Source organism: Thermobia domestica, chromosome 6, assembly GCF_964235325.1.
Source record: "Thermobia domestica chromosome 6, izTheDome1.hap1.1, whole genome shotgun sequence".
NCBI lineage: Eukaryota > Metazoa > Arthropoda > Insecta > Zygentoma > Lepismatidae > Thermobia > Thermobia domestica.
Genome location: NC_137459.1, coordinates 129,207,574 through 129,228,282, shown reverse-complemented (window position 1 = coordinate 129,228,282; position 20,709 = coordinate 129,207,574). Strand labels below are relative to the sequence as shown.

The 20,709-nt window shown below is 38.4% G+C and overlaps 1 protein-coding gene across 3 annotated transcripts in view; it reads right to left on the bottom strand.

The window, feature by feature from the left end:
• Window positions 1–18,320, bottom strand: part of LOC145688202 (putative imidazolonepropionase) — a 135,258-nt gene extending 116,938 nt beyond the window's left edge. Inside the window, exon 1 of one of the 3 annotated variants that reach the window (XM_081762084.1) lies at window positions 18,138–18,320. In XM_081762084.1, coding sequence (XP_081618210.1) covers window positions 18,138–18,262 — 125 coding nt within the window. In that variant the 5' untranslated portion in view covers window positions 18,263–18,320. The remainder of the gene's footprint in view (window positions 1–18,137) is intronic. The other 2 variants (XM_081762085.1, XM_081762083.1) reach the window with 2 other exon arrangements.
• Window positions 18,321–20,709: the final 2,389 nt, after the last annotated feature.

Below are 20,709 nucleotides of genomic sequence, written 5' to 3'. Positions count from 1 at the left end.
TAGGAAACTCTGATCTAGGATGTTAAAAAGCAGGTAATAGACTGAGTTCTTGCCCTTGTACTTAGGGTGTTTAGGTAGTGCAACAATAAGATGTATCCTCGTGCACGGGAGATGAGAAGTAGCTGTTCTTAACTATTACCCAGATGGGTTCCCTCGTGGCTAAGTGGTTAGTGTACACGCCTTTGGCGTGGGACACCCGGGTTCGATTCCCGGCCGGAGCTTATGTGGTTCGGATTTCACGTTAATCTGTAAGTCCATGTCTCATACAGCCTTGCTGCTGAAAGGAACGTTAAAATCAACTCAGCACTGCTTTACAGATGCAATTGTTCGATTCCGAGTTCGAATGAAGCTTTTTACGGGCAGGGGGTGACTTTTATATATACAATCCAAGCATTTTAGTTATCAGTCAGTGATGTAATATATATATACAGTAATATATACTGTAATATATATATACAGTATATATATATATTACAAAATTGAAAGTGACTAAGTTTATGACTCTCAATCTCTTAGGGCCGCGGTGGCTCAATGGTAGAGCGTTCACCTCTGGTGCTTGGGGTCCCGGGTTCGATCCCAGCTCCCGCCAAATGAACTTTGTGGTGAACAAACACCGCATGCGTGGGTTTCCTCGGGATTTTCCCGTTTCCTCCCACTTTCTTCATTCCACCATTTCATTCATTGCTCATCATCACCGTCTCCTTTAGCCTAACCGGCATAACCGTGAGACATAAAACTCAAAGATTTCATTTTATTTTCATTTCCATTGTAGCTCTCCCCGCAACCAGTGTTGCCAAACTGTTGACAATAAGTTTGCGAAACGAGAGGTGGCGACTCGAATTTTCGGTGAAAAGTCGCTATAAAAAATAATCGAGAAATTCATTGTCTATAAGCATTGTTTTAAAGTTGTAGATGTAAACTAAACAATATGTTCTACTCACTGCCGCAAATCCCGGGGGGGGGGATGACGGATACATGTCCCCTCCAATCTTGGAATTGAGGGGGAGTTTTCCCCAATAATCCGATTTGAAATATGTTTTTTGGGAGAAATTTGATGATTTTTGTCCAATTGCTACAAAGGAACGTGAGATAAAATAGACGTCTCCCAGAATAAGCCTCAAATCTGCAGCTTCCCAATGCTGAAGACAACTCTGATACTCCACAACATTGTTTTTCAACTTCATAACTATTTTGGACATCGCAAAATAAAAAGTATGGTAACGGTCTTACCCTTCCTCCCCAATGTTGAAGACAGATTTGCGCCGCTGGTTCTACTCACATCTTTGTAAACAGGGCGCAACCAATCCTTGAATTCAGGGATCATTTCAGATTGTTTCGGGTACTTTTGTTCATATTGTGGAGTCAAAATAGTTCCGAAATAATTAACACTACAGTACTTACGTTAAGCAATTTTTTGTTAAAGAAAAACTGCAGAATAATTAAAAGACCCCAAAGAACAAATATAACAAACATCCACATCGCCTTTATTCACGCATCTATAGCTAATCTTTTTGCTATCGGTAAAGATGTATTACGTGTGTCTCTCAACGGAAACTGCGAACTAAAGGACATCAAGTTTGTAGTTCTTCTTCGTTAGAGGACAAGGGCAACATAACAATGCAGGATTGTGGGCCAGTGGGTACGCTGTATTTCCAAACTCTTCATCACTTGCGCTGATTAAAACAAACAAACAGAAAAAAGAACAAACAGAAGCATTATTAGTTCAAAAACTGTTTTGAACTAATAATGCTTCTCTACAGATGAAAATTTTGTTTGCAGCAAAAAGTCGCTAAATGTATAAGTAGCTGAATCGTCATTTAAAAATCACCCATAAAAGTCTCCAATCGGAAAAATTATTCGTAGGGCGACCATACGTCCCGTTTTGACCGGGACAGTCCCGTTTTAGGGGCGTTTCCCGGCCTTCCCGTCAGTAGATGGAAAAAAAGTAGTATTCGTCCCATTTTATGTAAATGAAAGAAGTAAATAACAAACCCAGTACCTTTACTCCTTTTAAAAGTATTAATAACAACAAAGAGGCAAAAATTGAACTGAAATTCCCTATATTAAACATACTCTATAGTTCGTAGTACTGCTCGAAAGACAGCAGAGATTTAGCAGTTGGTTGTGTGTTGAACAAACTTCAACGTGTCTTTCCTTTTTCATAAGTACCCGCTCAGTAACAAAGAGAGAGAGAGGGGGAACTCTGATATCAAGGCACTGATAAATGAAATGAAATGAAATTTTTGAGTTTTACGTCCCACGGTTATGCCGATTAGGCTAAAGGAGACGGTGATGATGAGAGATGAATGAAATGGTGGAATGAAGAAAGTGGGAGGAAACGGGAGAACCCCGAGAAAACCCACGCACACGGTGTTTGTACACCACAAAGTTCACTTGGCGGGAGCAGGGTTTGAACCCGGAACCCCAAGCACCAGAGGTGAACGCTTTACCACTGAGCCACCGCGGCCCCAAGGCACTGGTAAGAACAAAGGTAGATCTAAAAGCCAGAACCTATCCCGTTTTTAACTGAAAATTTTATGGTCACCCTACGCTATCGTTGAGGTCGAATTCCCCTGATTTAGTGACTTTTCCCAAAATTGGCAACATTGACCCCCACCGAACAACACCAAGTCATCTGTAGCCTAGCAAGCATAATAGTGGGACGTAAAACTTAAAGATTTTATTTCATTTCGAACAACACCCCCAGAAACCTACTGTTATACCATTCCCAAAACACCCTTTTGTACAATTCTCCCTATTCGAAAAAAATTGTAAATAGCAGGGTTCATACATAAATATGGAACTCAATTTCCCTGAATTTTCCAGGTTTCCCAGGTATTAATTTTGCAATTTCCAGGTCTAGTGGAAAAAACTAATAATACGAGAAGACATAAATTTTAAGAATACTATATTTATATATTTGAGAATGGCCACCCTTCTCCCCAATGAACGATTGCAATTAAATATTGAGTCACAAGAAAATAAATAATCAAAACAAATAAAATTTAAGTTGAAAAATATTAAGTTGAAAAATGGCCCGCGAGATTTTAACTGATTCTTGTAGTACTCAACGAGAGAAATCGACTAGTGAGGGAATTTTCAAAATCGGCGCAGGCAAGCATGAAGAAAAACCCATTTTCATGTACCGGATCAAAATGGGGAAGGAAAAAGGGCCGCGAAATTTTAACTGATTCTTGTAGTACTCAACGAGAGAAATCGACTAGTGAAGAAATTTTCAAAATCGGCGCAGGCAAGCATGAAGAAAATGGCATTTTCATGTACCGGTTCAAAATGGGGAAGGAAAAAGGGCCCGCGAGTTTGAACCGTTACGATGTATGTTCACGAATGTGTTCGTCTTCTCAAATTTAGTTAATTACTGTAGCACTGAAACATGTGACACAGAGTCACGTTGTGGATGACTCTGCAATCGGCAACCACTGCACATATACTCCTCCAGTCCCACAGTTTTATTATTTCGATCCATTCCTCACGTGCTAACGGCATGGTTTAACATCTGCAAGAAAGAGGTAAATGTAACGTTCAATTGGCAATAGCTTTTCACCAAATTAAGCTGCATGAAATCTGATTGCATTTTTGACATACTGAGAAAATTCTAGCCCGTGGCCATATGTATCACATATCCCACCAGTTCATAATAAAAATTTTGAACACAAAATTACGGTCGTCCGTGTGATGTACTCCCAAAAGGCCTAATGTGTATCACCCACCTCACATTCAATGAAACCACATCCGTGTAGAATTTAGAAAGGAACTTCTTATGATGTATACAGTATGTCTCAAAAGTTCCCTGACATAGGGTAACTCTGTTATTATCAGAGTTACAGCAAAATGTAAGAGGAAAAATCATATCGAAATATGACGTTTTCAATCTAAAGTGAACACTTTTTTTTTTTTCAAAAAAAATCGGACGAGATATTTGTGCTGTATACTCTTTATGCACCCAAATTTAAATGAAAATGCAACGTTGTCATTTACCTGGACCCACAACATAAGTGAATGAAGTTCCTGTTTGAAACGGGGGCTGGCCATCGAAATGTTAGCGCAAAAGAAAGTAACTTCATTCACTTATGTTGTAGGTCCAGGTAAATGGGAACGTTGCATTTTCATTTCACATTAGGCGCATAAAGAGTGTACAGCGCAAACGAGTCATCCGATTTTAAAAATTCCTTCACTTTAGATTGAAAACATCATATTTGGAGATGCTTTCCTCTCCTACATTTTGTTGTAACTCTGATAATAACAGAGTTACCCTATGTCAGGGGACTTTTGAGACACCCTGTATACCTTATTTAATGTAAGTTTTATGTCACTATAACTGTAGTATAATTTAGTTTGTTTAAATTTACAATTTAATATAAGTAGATTCGGATTTACATGCGTAGGATTTTGTATGCATCTAACTAATGAATTCTTTTATATTCATGCTTCACTTAGTGACTTGGCTTTGGACTGCAACTGATTATTGTAACCCATTATTGCTTGAGAAGAAACAAGATATCCGAATCTTCATTTGAAGAAATCAAAGGTCTATTGGAAAGCTGGGGATTACAATCATTAATTTCTACATTTCAAGGTGCGTAAATTATATATTCTGTGTTTCTTGTTAAATTACTATTACTATTATTGGGTTTAGAATCAATCAAGCACTTCATGATATTTTATGGGGATCAAGATGGGTGCCGGATAGATAAGTATTTAAGCGTCAGGTTCTTAATTCTTTTCAATTTAATATTTAATCAATGATTATTTTCTCCCTCGTTATTCGGCCAAATCGTATTCCAAGATCATCAATTTTCATTACTCAATTCTGACCGTCAACCTACATAGCATATTCGTAGGACGTAAAACAAAGATTTCCTGTTATTTTTTTTTGTTTCTATCTCTTTCCTCCATAGCTGTGAAAAATAACGCCTTCAGCATCATAAATTTGTATGCTACTTGCGCCTTCAGTCGTCTACTCTTCGGTGGCTCAGTGGTAGAGCGTTCACCTCCGGTGCAGGGGGTCCCTGGTTCGATCCCAGCTCGCGCCGTGTGGACTTTGTGGTGGACAAACACCGTGCTCGTGGGTTTTCTCGGGGTTCTCCCATTTCCTGCCACTTTCTTTATTCCACCATTTCAGTCATTTCTCATTATCACCGTCTCCTTTAGCCTAACCAGCATAACCGTGGGACGTTAAAGATTTCATTTTTTATTAATCTCAGTATTTTATAGTGTATTCTTAAGCTTAAGGTGATGTATAATTAAATTTTGAATTCAGTTAACTTATTTTATTTCTCAGATTGTTTTTAAAATGAATGTACAAACGTTTATTTTCATTCTTGAGTGTTTAAAGTGATGTATAGTTATTAAACATAGTATTTAATATTGTACTCTTAACGTGAAAGTGATATACAGTTAACTTTTGAATTCAGTTAACATTTTTCTTTCTGAAATTGCTTTAAAAAGTATGTAAAAACGTTTCTATTTTCTTTCTTGAGTGCTAAAAGTGATGCAAAGTTATTAAGCTTACTACTTTATATTGTATTCTTAACCCTAAACTGATACACAGTGCGTTTTTGAATAAATTATATCAAGTTATTTGAGTGACGAATACTGGTAGAAAATCCTGACTACTACTGGAACATTTTGATTTTAAGGTGACGACTACTGGTGCAAGGATTTTAAAATATTGTTTTTCCTTCAACGGCTACTCCTTTTTGAATTCTGACTATATGGTCATTATAGGAAGGATCAGTGAGTCCTTCCAACTATGGTACAGCTCCGACAGATTCACGATGCTCAGAGAAGAGACAAAATAGTGTTTTCAACCTTAAAGTGAGAACCATTGGCGTTTTTACCCTGCTATGCAAAAGTAAGTGAGTACTCCAATGGGGTTCCAATGCGGTACCTAATTTCTGCATTTTAGATATTTGGAAATACATGTCTCTAAAATGTAAACAACTGATTTTTTTTTTTTTAACTGAAAACTGCAACTCGGTAAGCCTTATGGATACCGAGATATGGGAAAATAAAGAGCGATACTATAGGTATGTGGGACTTGCATACTTGACGCTAGAATTCGGAAATTGAATTAAAATATGACTAACGGCTATCAAGATGTTGTCAAATAAAGGGAGGACCAACACAGTTAAGGGGTTTTAGTGTTAGATGCTAAAATTTCCGAAATCGGTCATAGAAAGTTAATAAACACCAGTAGCAATTTCATCTTAAAGTAATTAGATATCTTCAGGGGGTGTTAGAACATCATGGAGTCTACCAAAATTAAATTTTAAAAGCTTTTGAAAATATAATCTGACATTTGTAAACAATATTTGAAATATGTGTTTACCCAAAACTTCCAGCTAGTACATCTAACATCTGGAGAAACACTGAAATAAAAGCGTATGAGATCTTGAAATTTCGGAAACAATTATTGGTCGCAACAAAATTAAATCAGATGGGTACTTCTATGGGTTAAATGAGTACCTTAGTACAATTTCGATCGAAAATTTAGTTCAGTCCTAGGTTTTCTTCAGGCAATTCCAAGGGTTCATCGAGCTGTGCAAAAGAATGAAAAGTCGCTGTCAATATCTAAGATAGTCGAGAAGATATAAGGAATTATATATTTTATGACGTAAAAATAGATCTTTATGGATTTGTACTTTTGGGTCTTTCCCATAAGAAAAAAATTCAGGAAACTACTGTATATACCTTAATAGACAATTCAATGGACGGGGATACAGTAGCTTAGTGGTAGGGTTTTTAACTAGTCTTTTTTTGCAGAAACTATTGGAGTTTTCACTTATCCCTTAGAGATACGATCATACTTAACTCCCTATTTCATTTTAAAATTAAATAAAAGGAAATATTTCAGTGTAGCGACCCACGATTATGCATTTTAGTCTCAGGAAGATTACGATTAAAGCAAGTGAATGTTGTTGACAGAATTGATGGAATGCAAAGGTGGGAGGAGAGGTAGTACCCCTAGAAAACCCACGAATACGATGTCCACTACAAACTGACGGCCGCGGATCGAACCACGAACCCAATACACCAGAGGTAAGCACTCTACCACTAAGCCACCTGAGAATCATTGCTCTTTCTTTAAGCAATGTATGAGACTGTTAATCCGCTCGTTGCTTAAAATGTTGCACTAAGAAGGATGCACCCACGAAAATCCAAATTTGCAGAATGTCTAGAGCAGGGAAGGATAAATATGTTTAGTCGATGGCTGCACAACGCCTCCGCTGTCACCACGTTGTCGCACAGCGAATACGGCGGACGTTTAAGAGTATTCTGCACTTACTATTAGGTATCGGCCTGGGAACTTTGGCGCAGCTACCCAGCCTCCTTCTTGGTGTTGCATTTTTATGGCGAGTACTGAGTAGAAATCATCTTGTGAGCGAACACGTTTTCAGCTGACACCATACTTTTAATTGTTGCGACATTAAAAAAAAAAAAAAAAAAAAAAAACATACCTGTTAATTAAAATGTACAGAGAAGTTGTTTGAGTTTGAATATAGGATTGTATATGGCTGTGCATTTTGCATTATTATTAAAGTGCTGGAACTAACTAACAACAAAGCATATGATAAATTCTTACAGTAATATATCACATATTGATTTACTCTGTATGAAAACGAAAATAGTTTAACATATGGTTAACCTCCTTTGTGCCCATAATTTTAAAATTAACGCTTGTGTCACTTTTCAACACTTGGCTTTGCAGTAGCTTCCCAACGAATTAGCAGGAAATCCAAACTTATAGGACACCCTGCAGGTAAATACATTTCTTTGGACACTTTCACTGCTCCAAACTAAGATTGTTAATTTTATTATTATTGGCACAAAGGAGATCAAACATATTTTAAGCTATTTAGTTTTCATACAGAGTAAAACAATATTTGACAACATTACAGTAAGAATGTATCATGCATTTTGCAGTATGTTGCAGCACTTTAATAATGGTGCACTATACGTACAATCTAGATCCTGCATATGTCCAATCCATATATTACAAGAAGGCAATACGTATGCGATACAGGTAAAATCCGTATATTTCATATGGACAACCTATTAGCTATATACATCCAATCCATACATTACATATGGCCAACCTGTACGCGACATACGTATAATCTATATGCTGCATGCATACAGTCTGTAAGCTACATATGTGCACTCTGTATGGTGCATATGGATATTCTGTATGCTGTATCTGGACAAGCTGTGTGCGACATAAGGAAAATCTGTATAATACATACGTACAATACGTATACTGTATCTAGTCGTACGTACGGGGCACAAGTACAATATAGATGCTGTCTTGGGGTTGAACGAAAGAAACATACGTAAAGAACGTATATTGCATACTTCTTGAAATTATGCTCCGTCCTGATAGTCAGTGTGTGTCGTCATTATTAACCCACATGCTACATACGATCCTGACGTCACAAAGCTAGATATCACCTCCGTATATATTTGTTACTGCAGATGACGTCACACGAATGACGTCATTGCACTTATGCAGACAGTGCGTATAATACATACTTTTTCAGCTATACGTTTGCTGCAGGATGTTATATACGGTTGTACGTTAAGTCCAGAAACTACAGGAATTACGAATGTAACCTACGTTTTTAAGTATGCCACCTACATTTTTTTTCTCAGTGTAGACAATATAATTATCAATGATATTACTACTACTACTATAATTAATTATCATTATAACACCGTGTACCTGTATAAACATGGAATATAGGCGGTTTGTATCGGAATACTAAAAATTAGTTGACTGTCGATCTCGGTCGTCAAGAAATCTTCACGAGGCAAGGACATCGGTCTCGAGGTTCTTGGTTTGAGTTCAGGAGGAGCAAGTATTCGGGCTCGAGCCAAAAATTATTAAAAGTTATGGGACTCCAGCCAAACATGTTCAAAACTGCTCGACCCGGGTTTAGGGTTGTCAACAGCTCAAGCGGCTCGCTCACAGCTTATTCACTTATCGAGCCGAACCGAGAAGTGAGCCGAGCCAACAGCTCATCCAACCGAGCCAGCTCGAGCCGATGGCTCACACGAGCCGAGCTGAACCGAGCTGATTGCTTACCCCAACCGAGCCGGTTCGAGCCATCGGCTCAGTTAAGCTGACTCGAACCCAGCCTATGGACTCGTTTCAACGGAGCCGGTTCAAGCCATTGGCTCAATTGAGCCCAGTCGATGGGTAATCCCAACCAAGCCAGTTCAAGCTGTACGCTCAGTTGAACCGATCCGAGTCGGTTGACATCACTATTCCGGTTGGGCTTCTACTTTGGCTAAAAAATTGGACCGTGCAGTTCTCAGCCTTGATGGTAAGAATTACAAAAAATGATATGAAATCTTTAGTTTTACGTCCCACTATTATGCCGGTTAGGCTAAAGGAGACGGTGATGATAGGAAATGAATGAAATGAAGAAAGTGGGAGGAAACGGGAGAACCCCGAGAAAATCCACGAGCACGGTGTTTGTCCACCACAAAGTACAAACTGCGCGAGCTGGGATCGAACCAGGGACCTCAAGCACCGGAGGTGAACGCTCTACCACTGACCCACCGCGCCAACTGGTAAGAACTACAGTATATACTTATATTGGTGCTCACGGCGTCATTAACTTGTTCCGTCACCAACGAATTTCAAGGTACTTTGTTTTGCATCTTTTGTGCATGTTTTGTGTCGCTTTATGCGCCTAATTTCGAGATCGTTTCCTTCACATCGTTTTGTGCCGTTTTGTGCGTGTATTTCCGTTTTGTACGTCGTGGGATGTGGGTTAAAATGAGTCCCCAAGGTGGGACGAAAACGATCAAGAGTTCCGCCACTATTAAATCTCGAGGTCGTTAATTTCACATCGCGTACCCTTTTGTACGTCTATTTCGACGTTTTGTGCGTCACTGGAAGATGGTCAAAATGGGCCGCGAAGGTGGGGCGAAAATGACCCACTGCTCCGCCACTACTGAATTTCGATATCCTTCCTTTTGCATCGACTAGTGGATTTTCGTGCCGTTTCGTGCCCTTATTTCCACGTTTTATGCGTCACCTGAAGTGGGTCAAAAAGGGCTTCCAAGATGGGACGAAAATGACCAAGAGTTCCGCTACTATCGAATTTCAAGGTCGTTAATTTCACATTGCATACCCTTTTGTGCGCGTATTTCGACGTTTTGTGCGTCACTGGAAGACGGTCAAAATGGGCCTCGAAGGTGGGACGAAAATGACCCACTGCTCCGCCACTATACCTACCGAATTTCGTGGTCCTTCCTTTCGCGTCGACTAGTGAATGTTTCGTGTTCTTATTTTCACGTTTTGCTCGTTACCAGAAGTGTGTGAAAATGGACCTCCAAAGTGTGACCAAAATGACCCATTGTTCCGACACTGTCGAATTTCTAGGTCGTTTCTTTCGCATCGTTTAGTGATTATTTTTTAAAAAGTTTTCTGTGCCTACTTCCTCGTCTTGTGCGTCACCGGAAGTGAGTTAAACGGGCCTTTAAAGTGGGAGTTAAATGGCTCACTATTCCGCCACTATCGAATTTCGGGGTTGGTTCTTTCGCATTATTTAGTGTGTACTTTGTACCGTTCTGTTCGCCTACTTCCACGTTTTGAGCATCACCAGAAATGCGTCAAAATGGTCCATCAATGTGTGAGAAAATAGAGCCATTGTTCCGCCACTATCGAATTTGGGGGGTCGTTTCTTTCGCATCGTCGGGAGCTCATGTGGTTCGGATTCCACGATAATCAGTAGGTCCACGTCTCATATAGCCTCGCTACTGAAAGGGACGCTTAACTAAAATCAACTCAACTCAACTCTTTCGCATCGTACAGTGCCTGCTTTGTACCGTTTTGTGCTCCTATTTCCACCTTAGTGCTTCTATTTCCACTTTAGTGTGACAACAAAAATGGGTCAAAATGGCCTACAAGTATAGCGGAATAACTTAATGCTGTTCCGTCACCATCAAATGAGGTCGTTTCCTTCACATTTTTTATACATGATTTGTGTCGCTTTGTGCATCAGTGGGAGAGGGTCAAAATGGACCTTGAAAGTGGAATGAATATGTCTTTCTCTGCCATATTTGTAGGTCGCCTTTGACCCACTTTCGTTGGCCTACAAAACGTGAAAGTATGCGCAGAAACGGTATAAATATGCACTAAACAATGCGAAAATAGCGACCTTGAAATTCGATACTGGTGGGAGAGTGGATCAGTTTTCTTCCCACATTGAATGCCCATTTTGACCCACTACCATTGAATCACAAAACGTGGAAATAGGCTTACAAAACGGTAGAAAACACGCACAAGACGATGTGAAGGAAACGACCTCGAAATCGTTCCTGACGGAACAGCATTAACTTGTTCCGCCATATTTGTAGGATAACATTGACCCATTTCCGGTGACGCAGAAAACGAGGAAATAGGCGCACAAAACGACACAAAAATGGAAATTTAGCTTAATTACATCGAAATTTTAAGTTTGTAAGCTTAATTATATGGAAAATTTTATACATTTTTCCTTTACGTTGGTCTACTTTACTTTGATTTGGAACTTTTAAATTTTATTCATTTTTCCACTGAAAAGTATGTATAATTCAACAAGTTGATTTGATTTTGAGTTGATTTTGGGGTTTAACGTCCCGGTCAGCAGCGAGGCTATATGAGACATGGACCTACTGATTAACGTGGAATCCGAACCACATGAGCTCCCGCCGGGAATCGAACCCGGGTCTTCCACGCCAAAGGCGCGTACGCTAACCGCTTAGCCACGGAGGAGCTCTATAATTCAACAACGAAATAATTATTAGTTATAATTATAATAATTATCTATATAATTGAATTCATTGTAATTTGGTCCATAACAAACACTTTACCATTTCGTACTAGCTGTTACCCGTTCTTCGAACGGATCAGATAAAATATCAATGTAAACAAACTGAACAACGGGAGAACAATTAAGAAACATTTCTAACATTGTATATATTTTGTGTGAATATATATCCAACAAGGTATATGTGTTTTCATTGGGAAGACCGATGGGGGCTGAATTTGAACGTAAACACTATCGGGGGTGTCACTATAGGTCTGAGCAACCCCGATAAATATGGATTCGACACAAATTCTAGTACTTTTACATGTCCCGGTGAACGCCCCCTCAGACCCCCTTGGTTCGTATTGTGAAAAAATCTCCTCTGGCCCCCACCAACCCCCAACTAATACCGCGAAAACTATTAATGTGACACTAACATCTGCCATTTTCTACTACTTTTTACATATGCCGGTAAAAGTCCCTATAATCCTCTGGTTCCAATTTTGAAAAAAAAAAAACAATGCCTCTGGCCCGCAGCCGATGGGGGCTGTATTTGGAAGTCAACGCCTGTGGAACTATCACCATTCATCTCAGCGACAGCGAAAACTATGGATTTGACACTAATATCGGCATTTTGGATTACTTGTACGTTTCGGCATCCCCCCCCCCCCCCGTTGACCCACGGCCCGTAGCCGAATACGGTGAATTTGGAAGTTAATGCGATCGGAGTTTCACTATTGATCTCAGCGACCGCGAAAACTATGAAATCGACACTGATATCGGTCATTTTCTACTACTTTTACATGTCCCGGTAAACGACCCCCTGAGACTCCCTGGTTCGAATTTTTTCAAAAAAGCTTTGCCTTGGTGTGGGACCTGGACCAAGGTATCTTTGACCAAAATTTGGTAACTCTCGGTCGACTTGTCTGGTCCCCAGGCCGGTACCGGTAAACGTCCCCTGGAGACTCCCTAGTAAGGAATTTAAAAAAAAAAACTCTTCGTCTTGGTCTGGGGCCTAGACCAAGCTACCTGTGACCAAATTTTGAAAAGTTTCGGTCCACTCGTCCCGTCCACAGGTCGCACAAAGATAGACAGATAGACACACGAACAAACTCTATTTTATTTATATTAGAAAGGTCAGATCCACCGTTGTCGTATTAGTGCGGTGCTTGAGCTATTGATCGTAAAAATTCAAACTCCGATGAGTGATAATTTTATAGGCTTGTTTTATTACAAGTTTAAACTCTTTAGTCAGTAGAGAAGAGGGCGTGAATCATGGGTCAGAGTTGATGACAATGGGTTTTGGTGGGTCTGTGGGTCACAGTGGGTAAGAGTGGTTTATGGTGGGTGGTGGGTCAGAGTGGGTCACGGTGGGTCGTGGGTCACGACGGGTGGTGAGTCAATTGGTCGTGGCTAAAGTTTTCATTGCCCCACGCCCTCTCTGAACTACAGTGTTAAAAATTAATCAGTGAAAATCAATTGCAATTGATCAATCAATTGAAAGTAATTGCTGTGGAAATCAATTGCAATTGAATCAATTGCCAATTAATTTCAATTGCAATTGAATTACAGACTTCAATTGCAATTACTTTCCACTGCAATTACTTTCAATCAATTGATCAATTGCAATTGATTCTCCTTTTTTAATGGCCAACTGCAATTAACAATTAACCATTACTTATTTCAATTGTTAATTGCAATTAACAATTAAATTTACAGATTAATTGTTAATTGTTAATTCAATTGAAATTTGCCCAACACTGATATCGGAGACACCGAAGACTATGGATTCACAGTTAGTATTCATTTTTTAGATTTTTTTTTTTTTTTTTTTTGGTGTGGATACGTTGAATCGTATGGCCTCGAGGCTAGTATACATATATCACGACCAAAGAATGAACGGACAGACATTCAAAAATCACTTTAACGGCATGTAAGAGCCATGAAGCTTGTAAATTCGTTGAAATCTTGAATTCGATTTTATCACGATCATATTACACTTTTTTCAAATCTCTGTCATATCATCGCTCGAAACTATAAATGTGAAAACAAAGTCATCTTCATTGTCTGGAAGCTAAATGCGTTGATGATAAATGCCAGTTTGTGGAGAAGATATTGATAAATTGATTGATATCAATTTTGTTACAATCGCCTTCTGCTCTTTCGTCACAGCCACAGCAAGGAACAACCTCGTAGCCAGGGAGGAGCTAGAGCAGGTAGTGCTAGCCCTAATTTTTTTGACCACTCTGAAACAGACCGAGGTAGAAAACTTTCAAAGTAAAACAGAATTGAATACGAAATCCTTGTAATTTAATTTACCATATTAAACGAAATTTAATAGAATCTACTCATTTTTGCGTGAAACGGTAAGCTTCTTGCTAGGTGCACCAAACTTCTTCTATTGGCTTTTCATATTCTAAGAATTTCAAACTTGCAGGCTGCGATGGCTCACAAGGAAACCGATTCAAGTGTGACACGAATTTGTGGACGAATTTATGTGCAATTGAAGTGCTTTTGTGAACAATGAATTCCATTAGAGGGAAAAACCCTCGATATCAACCGCTCCGGAGATATAGGGGGTAAGGGGAAAGCTGGTGCTCTGATATTTTGTGGATTTTAGGCTATGTTGCGAGTGAATATGTTTGAAAATTGCATTAAAACGTTAAGAAAGATGCACCAGAGTGAATAAAAGTGGGACGAATGTTGAGCTGAGTGGCGTAGCTTTTACCCGGTGGCGAAAAAAGAATAGTCTATCAGGAATAACAAACGCTATTGACACGAGAAACAAAATTGTATGATATTACTTACTAATATACCATGTCTTTTGTTCGTAGACAATGAGAAAAGGTGATATGAAATTTTTAAATTATGTTGCAAAAGGAACAGAGACGTTATTATATGAACAAAAATACTAGGTCATATTCTGTGCAAAATCGCTATAGGGAAGAAAAAAAATCAAATACCATGAAACATAAACACACATTGTTGCAAACGTAAGTACGACAACGTGTAGTTGTGTGACATATATTAAAACGCAAAATATGAATCAATAAACAAAAATAGTATCTTCCACTTAAAAATCAAAAACTGATATACTGTATATCACATAAATTTGTTTCATGTAAACACGTTGTATGTGTATATTAGTGTTCGTTTTAGTGACCATCAATGCTTTCATTTAAATCAGCATCGCCAGAAACATAGAAAATTACAAATCCTATTTCGGCTGCAAGAGAGAAGATCTTTTTAATTACAAACGGCCGCCAGTTTGAAACTGTAATGTTGAATTATCCTGATGTTCCTAATCGCCTAAAGTATTGCAAACACACTTTTATTCCAACTTTGATTCCTATCTAGATAATTGCAGAAACTACGATTATTTGGAAAGTTTAAACAGCTGTCAGTTTATTTTTTTTTCTCGATGGATCGTTCCGATCTTCACTCTCGACTATTATATGGTAAAATACATTTTCGGGCCATTTTTCTTTCCGATCGGTTAATAATTGTAGAAATTATAAATATTTGGAAAGTTCAACGGGCACCATTTTTTAAATTTTTCATTCTATTTTACCTGATGATGCTTTTATTCGGTTCAGCGTACAAGGAACCTATACACTGATACCTTACACGCTTATTTCAGGCAACAATGGAACTCAGTTATTTTCGCCCTTCCCCTCCAAAACACTCTTCTCCTAAAAATTTGTATGGACTTTTCGATTTTGTAACCCACATGTCTAAGGCGACATATTACTACAGTTTCGTGGATGAAGGAATTTTTAATTGTTAGAAATCTCTTTAACTAGTACTATCGCTAAATATTCAAAAATTCGAAAAATTTCGGAGCACTAGCGTTTCCCTTATTCCTCTACGAGTCAATCCATTCTAAGTGATCAAGCATGTGTCGCTCGACCATCTCCAAAAAACCTAATTTGTTCATGAATGTTTATCCTATATCAGGGTACTTCTAAACCACAATTTTTTTTTTTTTTACATAATCCCATGGCGACACAGGGGCTGGCGCCATTTTGCGCTTTTTCGATTTTTTGCATTTACGTTGTTTTCAATATCTCAGTATGCATTTGTCCTAACAAATTGAAAATTGCTGGACGTCTCCAACTCGTGCAGAGCTAAAACTTTCTCTCTTGATATTTTTGCTTAAAACCACTTGGAGGGGGTGGAATCAGGGTCTGTAGTAACAACATTTTTGGACATTGAAAACATGTTTGGGAAGAGGAAATAACTGGCGTAGAGGTCTGAATTTGTGTGTGCATATAGTCCGGGGATATAAGTTAATACACAAAAATTTACAGACCTGTAGCTGCTCCCAAAGGCCTGAAAAAATCGTAAAGTTGGGGAATTATGCCAATTTAGCAAATTTCACTGTCCATTATCTCCAATGGGCCTTTATAGAAAAATCTGAAATTTTGAGAACGGTTAGTCCTTTAGCATACAATAACAAACAACAAAGCGCGTTATGTGCTTTTGAGCAGAAGGGGATCGAAGTACTAAGTAATGACATCATACTCTAGAAGGTGTTTTGTTCATAAAATCTACTGGAAATTTGTTGTTGTGAAGAAAAATAAAGTAGGATGAATAGTTAGTCCAGTCAAGGCTCGCAAGCTCGTTTCTTTCCTCTAGTTGTAACATTGTCTTATCAGACCCACAGCAGCACTGCTGAAGAAAGCCGCTATCAGCAGAAGGCGAGGAAAATCAAAATGCACCTTTTCGATTTTTTGTCAGACATTTGGGAGCAGCTAAAGGTCTGTAAATTTTTGTGTATTAACTTATGACCCCGGATTACATGTTCTCACAAATTCAGATTTCTACGTAAGCTGTTTCCTCTTCCCAAACATGTTTTCAATCTTCTAAAAGGATTTTATGAACAAAACACCTCCTAGAGTATGACGTCATTACGTAGTACTTTGACCCCCTTCTGCTCAAAAGCACATAACGCGCTTTGTTGTGTGTTATGGTATACTAAAGGACTAACTATTCCCAAAATTTCAGATTCTTCTATAAAGGTCAATTGGAGATATTGGACAGTGAAATTTGCTAAATTGGCGTAATTCCCCAAATTTACGATTTTTTTAGGCCTTAAGAGCAGCTACAGGCCTGTAAAGATTTGTGTATTAACTTATGACCCCGGACTACACGCACACACAAATTCAGACCTCTACGTCAGTTGTTTTCTCTTCGCAAACATGTTTTCAATGTCCAAAAATGTTGCTACTGTAGACCTTGATTTCACCCCCTTCAAATGGTTTTAGTCAAAAATGTTAAGAGATCAAAGTTTTAGCTCTGCACGAGTTGGAGACGTCCAGCAATTGTCAATTTGATAGGACAAATACATGCTGAGATATTCAAGATAACGTAAAAGCCTAAAATCGCGCCATGGGATGTTGTAAAAAATAATTAATTATGGTTTTGAAGTACCCTGATATAGGACAAACATACATGAAAAATAGATTTTTCTTGGAAAGATCGAGCGGCAATTTTTCTTTTTTCTCGATCACTTTGCATGGATTGAGCTCTATATCTTCGGAACGATTAAGATCGAGGTTCCTCCCCCCTCTAATGGGTTTAATTGTATATACACAAAAACACTTTGCTTCCGCATAAACTCGTCCATAATTTCATGTCACACTTAAATCGGTTTGCTCGTCAGCGCTAGAGCTCTCATCTATGGCACGTGATCCCTTATTCAGTCCTAGCTCTCGCCAAGTGGGCTTTGTGGTGGACAAACACCGTGTTCGTGTTTCTTTCGGAGTTATCTAGTTTTCCTCATTTTCGTCATTCCAACATTATCATCCATCTCATCGCCACCGTCTCCCTTAGCCTTGATGCATTAACGTGGGACGTTAGATTCAAAATAATAATAATAATAATAATAATATATATATATATATATATAAGCAAGTACTCCATAATCCATCATAGCAAACATCAAAGGAGTGGAACTAGATGCACTAGAACATTAACTACGAACATACATGTAGGAAAAAAACTGTAGAGGGCTGGCCAGTGGGGCTTAGGACCCTAACGGTAACCTTCAGTCCCCACTGAAACTTTCAGTTGTTTAAAAGATATTGAGTCAAGAACGTAAGATTAAAGGATCAACAGCTCTGTCACATACTCCATACATAATGTATAAACAAACAGTTTTATGGTGTAACTTAATGTCTGTCATTTCACCTCACTAGTAATTTTTGCCACCTCTATAAAATCGAGCTGGGTACGGGCTTGAGAAGAAAAATTGGTCATTTTAAATGCTGCGTTTAAGAATATCGAGTTCAAACACCTTATCAGATATTTACTTACTTGTCAATAACAATCGAAACTCCATCTTGATCTTCTAAAACATCCACATAGTCTCTCGTTAAATAAAGATCATGATTTTTGGTTATTAGCACCACCTGACGAGCCGAATGGACCAGCAACTTCATCCTGGCTATTTGTAGAGGCGACTGATTTAGTGAGATGTTTCACGGTCGTCTTGTTCCAAAGCAGGGTTTCAGGAAAACCAAATACGGAGATTCAAGGTCTTTCTTCTGTGATAAACCATACAACACAATCAATATTCAAATAAAAATGTGACTTCCGTTACATTCTTTAGATTGCTTCTTATTTTGAAAAATATGTGCATTAACAGAAGGTTTCGCAACGGAAACTCAACTACAAATATTATATTTTAAATAAGGCTAGCGAACTTTATTTCTACACAAATGTTAATGGAAATTGTTAAATGAAAATATACTTGATGAAATGTTAAGCGTATATATAGTTGGGATAAGCAACGCCTGATAGGCTCAAGGGAAGACATTTGAATCCTTTTCCTAGCCGATAAAAGTATTGCTCTGTATATCATGTTTCAGATTCGTTTACATTGCGGGGCTCCTTCATGGCTAAGCGGTTAGCGTACGCGCCTTTGGCGAGGGAGACATGGGTTCGATACCTGGCGGGAGCTCATGCGGCTCGGATTTCACGTTAATCAGTAGGCCCCGTCTCATATTGCCTCGCTGCTGAAAGGAATTTTAAACTCAAAATCAATTCAACTCATCGATTACATTGCGGAAGTTATTTGTCAAATTCTATATAGGTTCCACCATTAAGAAATTAAAAATAACTCCAGAGAAAAATTTTCAGAAGACTTTCCGTACAAGTATAACATTAACGCAACAACATTTTATGGATTGGATTGGAGGTCTATGAATTTATTTGTCAAAATATTATTAATAATTTTATCAAAAGGGTAGCTCAGTGGTAGAGAGCTCACTTATGGTGCGAAGGATCCCTGCTTTGATCCCAGACCATATGAGTTTGTGAGAGGCAACACCGTGTCTTTGGATTTTCTCGGAGTTCTCCTGTTTCCTCCCACATAATGATTTCTTCCATTGTTTCTTATTCATCCACTTTCATTAGTCACCTGTCTCCTTTAGCCTAAATGAGAGATTTCACTCCATTTCATTTGTATTATCAACACGTTTGAGGCAATAGCACATAGCAACAATAGGGGTGGACGGTTCCTGAAAACGTAAACGGTTCGGTTTCGGTTTGCCACTTAAACTGGTTTGGAACGGTTAACCGAAACCAGAGATGGAGTGGGTCAGTGGGTCAAGTGGGTCAAGTTTTCTGAGTGGGTCAGTGGATCGTGGGTCAACAGCATGTGACCCACTGTGACCCACCACCCACCGTGACCCACTGCGACCCACCACCCACCATGACCCACTGTGACCCACCACCCACCGTGACCCACTGACTCACTGCGACCCACCACCCACCATGACCCACTGCGACCCACCGACTCAGTATGATCTACCGACCCTCTCTGCTCACTGCATTGTAGAAAGTATATTCTGAAGACTGATAAATTTGTCTTCGTTTTACTTTCAATACCTTCATTTCCCTTCCTTTTCCACTTGTTTCTGTCTACTTACCTGAGGTGAGTATATCTAACCAAGTGAAAAAAGAACTTCAGGACTTTTGGATATTGATATTTTTAATTGTAATAATAGCAATAGGACTTTTACTACACTTGGCTTTCGAGATCTGTGAGTTTTTAGAGGAGCTAACTACTGGAAAAAATAATTTTTGAATCACTGTAATATATAAATTATTATATAAAAAATTGAATGTAACTATGTGTGCCTGATCATCAACGTCAAATTGCAAAGTCAAATGAAATTACTTTTGGTATATAGTTAAGCCTTAATCCAAACTGGGATGTTATATTGATTTTATTATAATGCATAATATCCTAAGGAGATAGAGAGGATACGAATTTTTGCGAAAAAAAAAGAGTATCTCGCAAGCCGTTAAACTTACAGAGCTGAAATTCAGTGTATTGACTCTTTATTGAAAATAAACAGAAAGTGTCCTAGCATTTTTTTAAATTCTCCTTTATGGGGGGGGGGGGCTTTCTATATATAGAAAATTGGTAGTGAGTTGGTTTATAAAAATGAACAAAAACGATCGATATTAGTTAAGAAAAAAAATTCAGAAACAAAAAATATCCATTGCTTCATATATCCATTGCTTTCTACTATAATAATTGCTAAAGCTTATGTTTACTATATGCAGCGCTTACAGCACAGGGCAATCAACCCATAAAGTTGTGAGAAAAATAGGCATAAAACTTGTACTGCAAGCTTAATTACACAGAAATTTTCAGTTTGAATTGTACACATAATAATACCGAAAAATTTACTCTTTTTCCCCCTTTATGTTAGTTTACTTATCTTGATTTGAAACTTTCAAATTTCATCCTTTTTTCACTGAAAAGTATCGACAATTCAAGAAAGAAATAATTATACTATAATAATTTAATTGAAATTCATCGTAATTTGGCACATGGCAAACAGCAGTTTAATAATTGAATGGCGAGAAGGAGGGA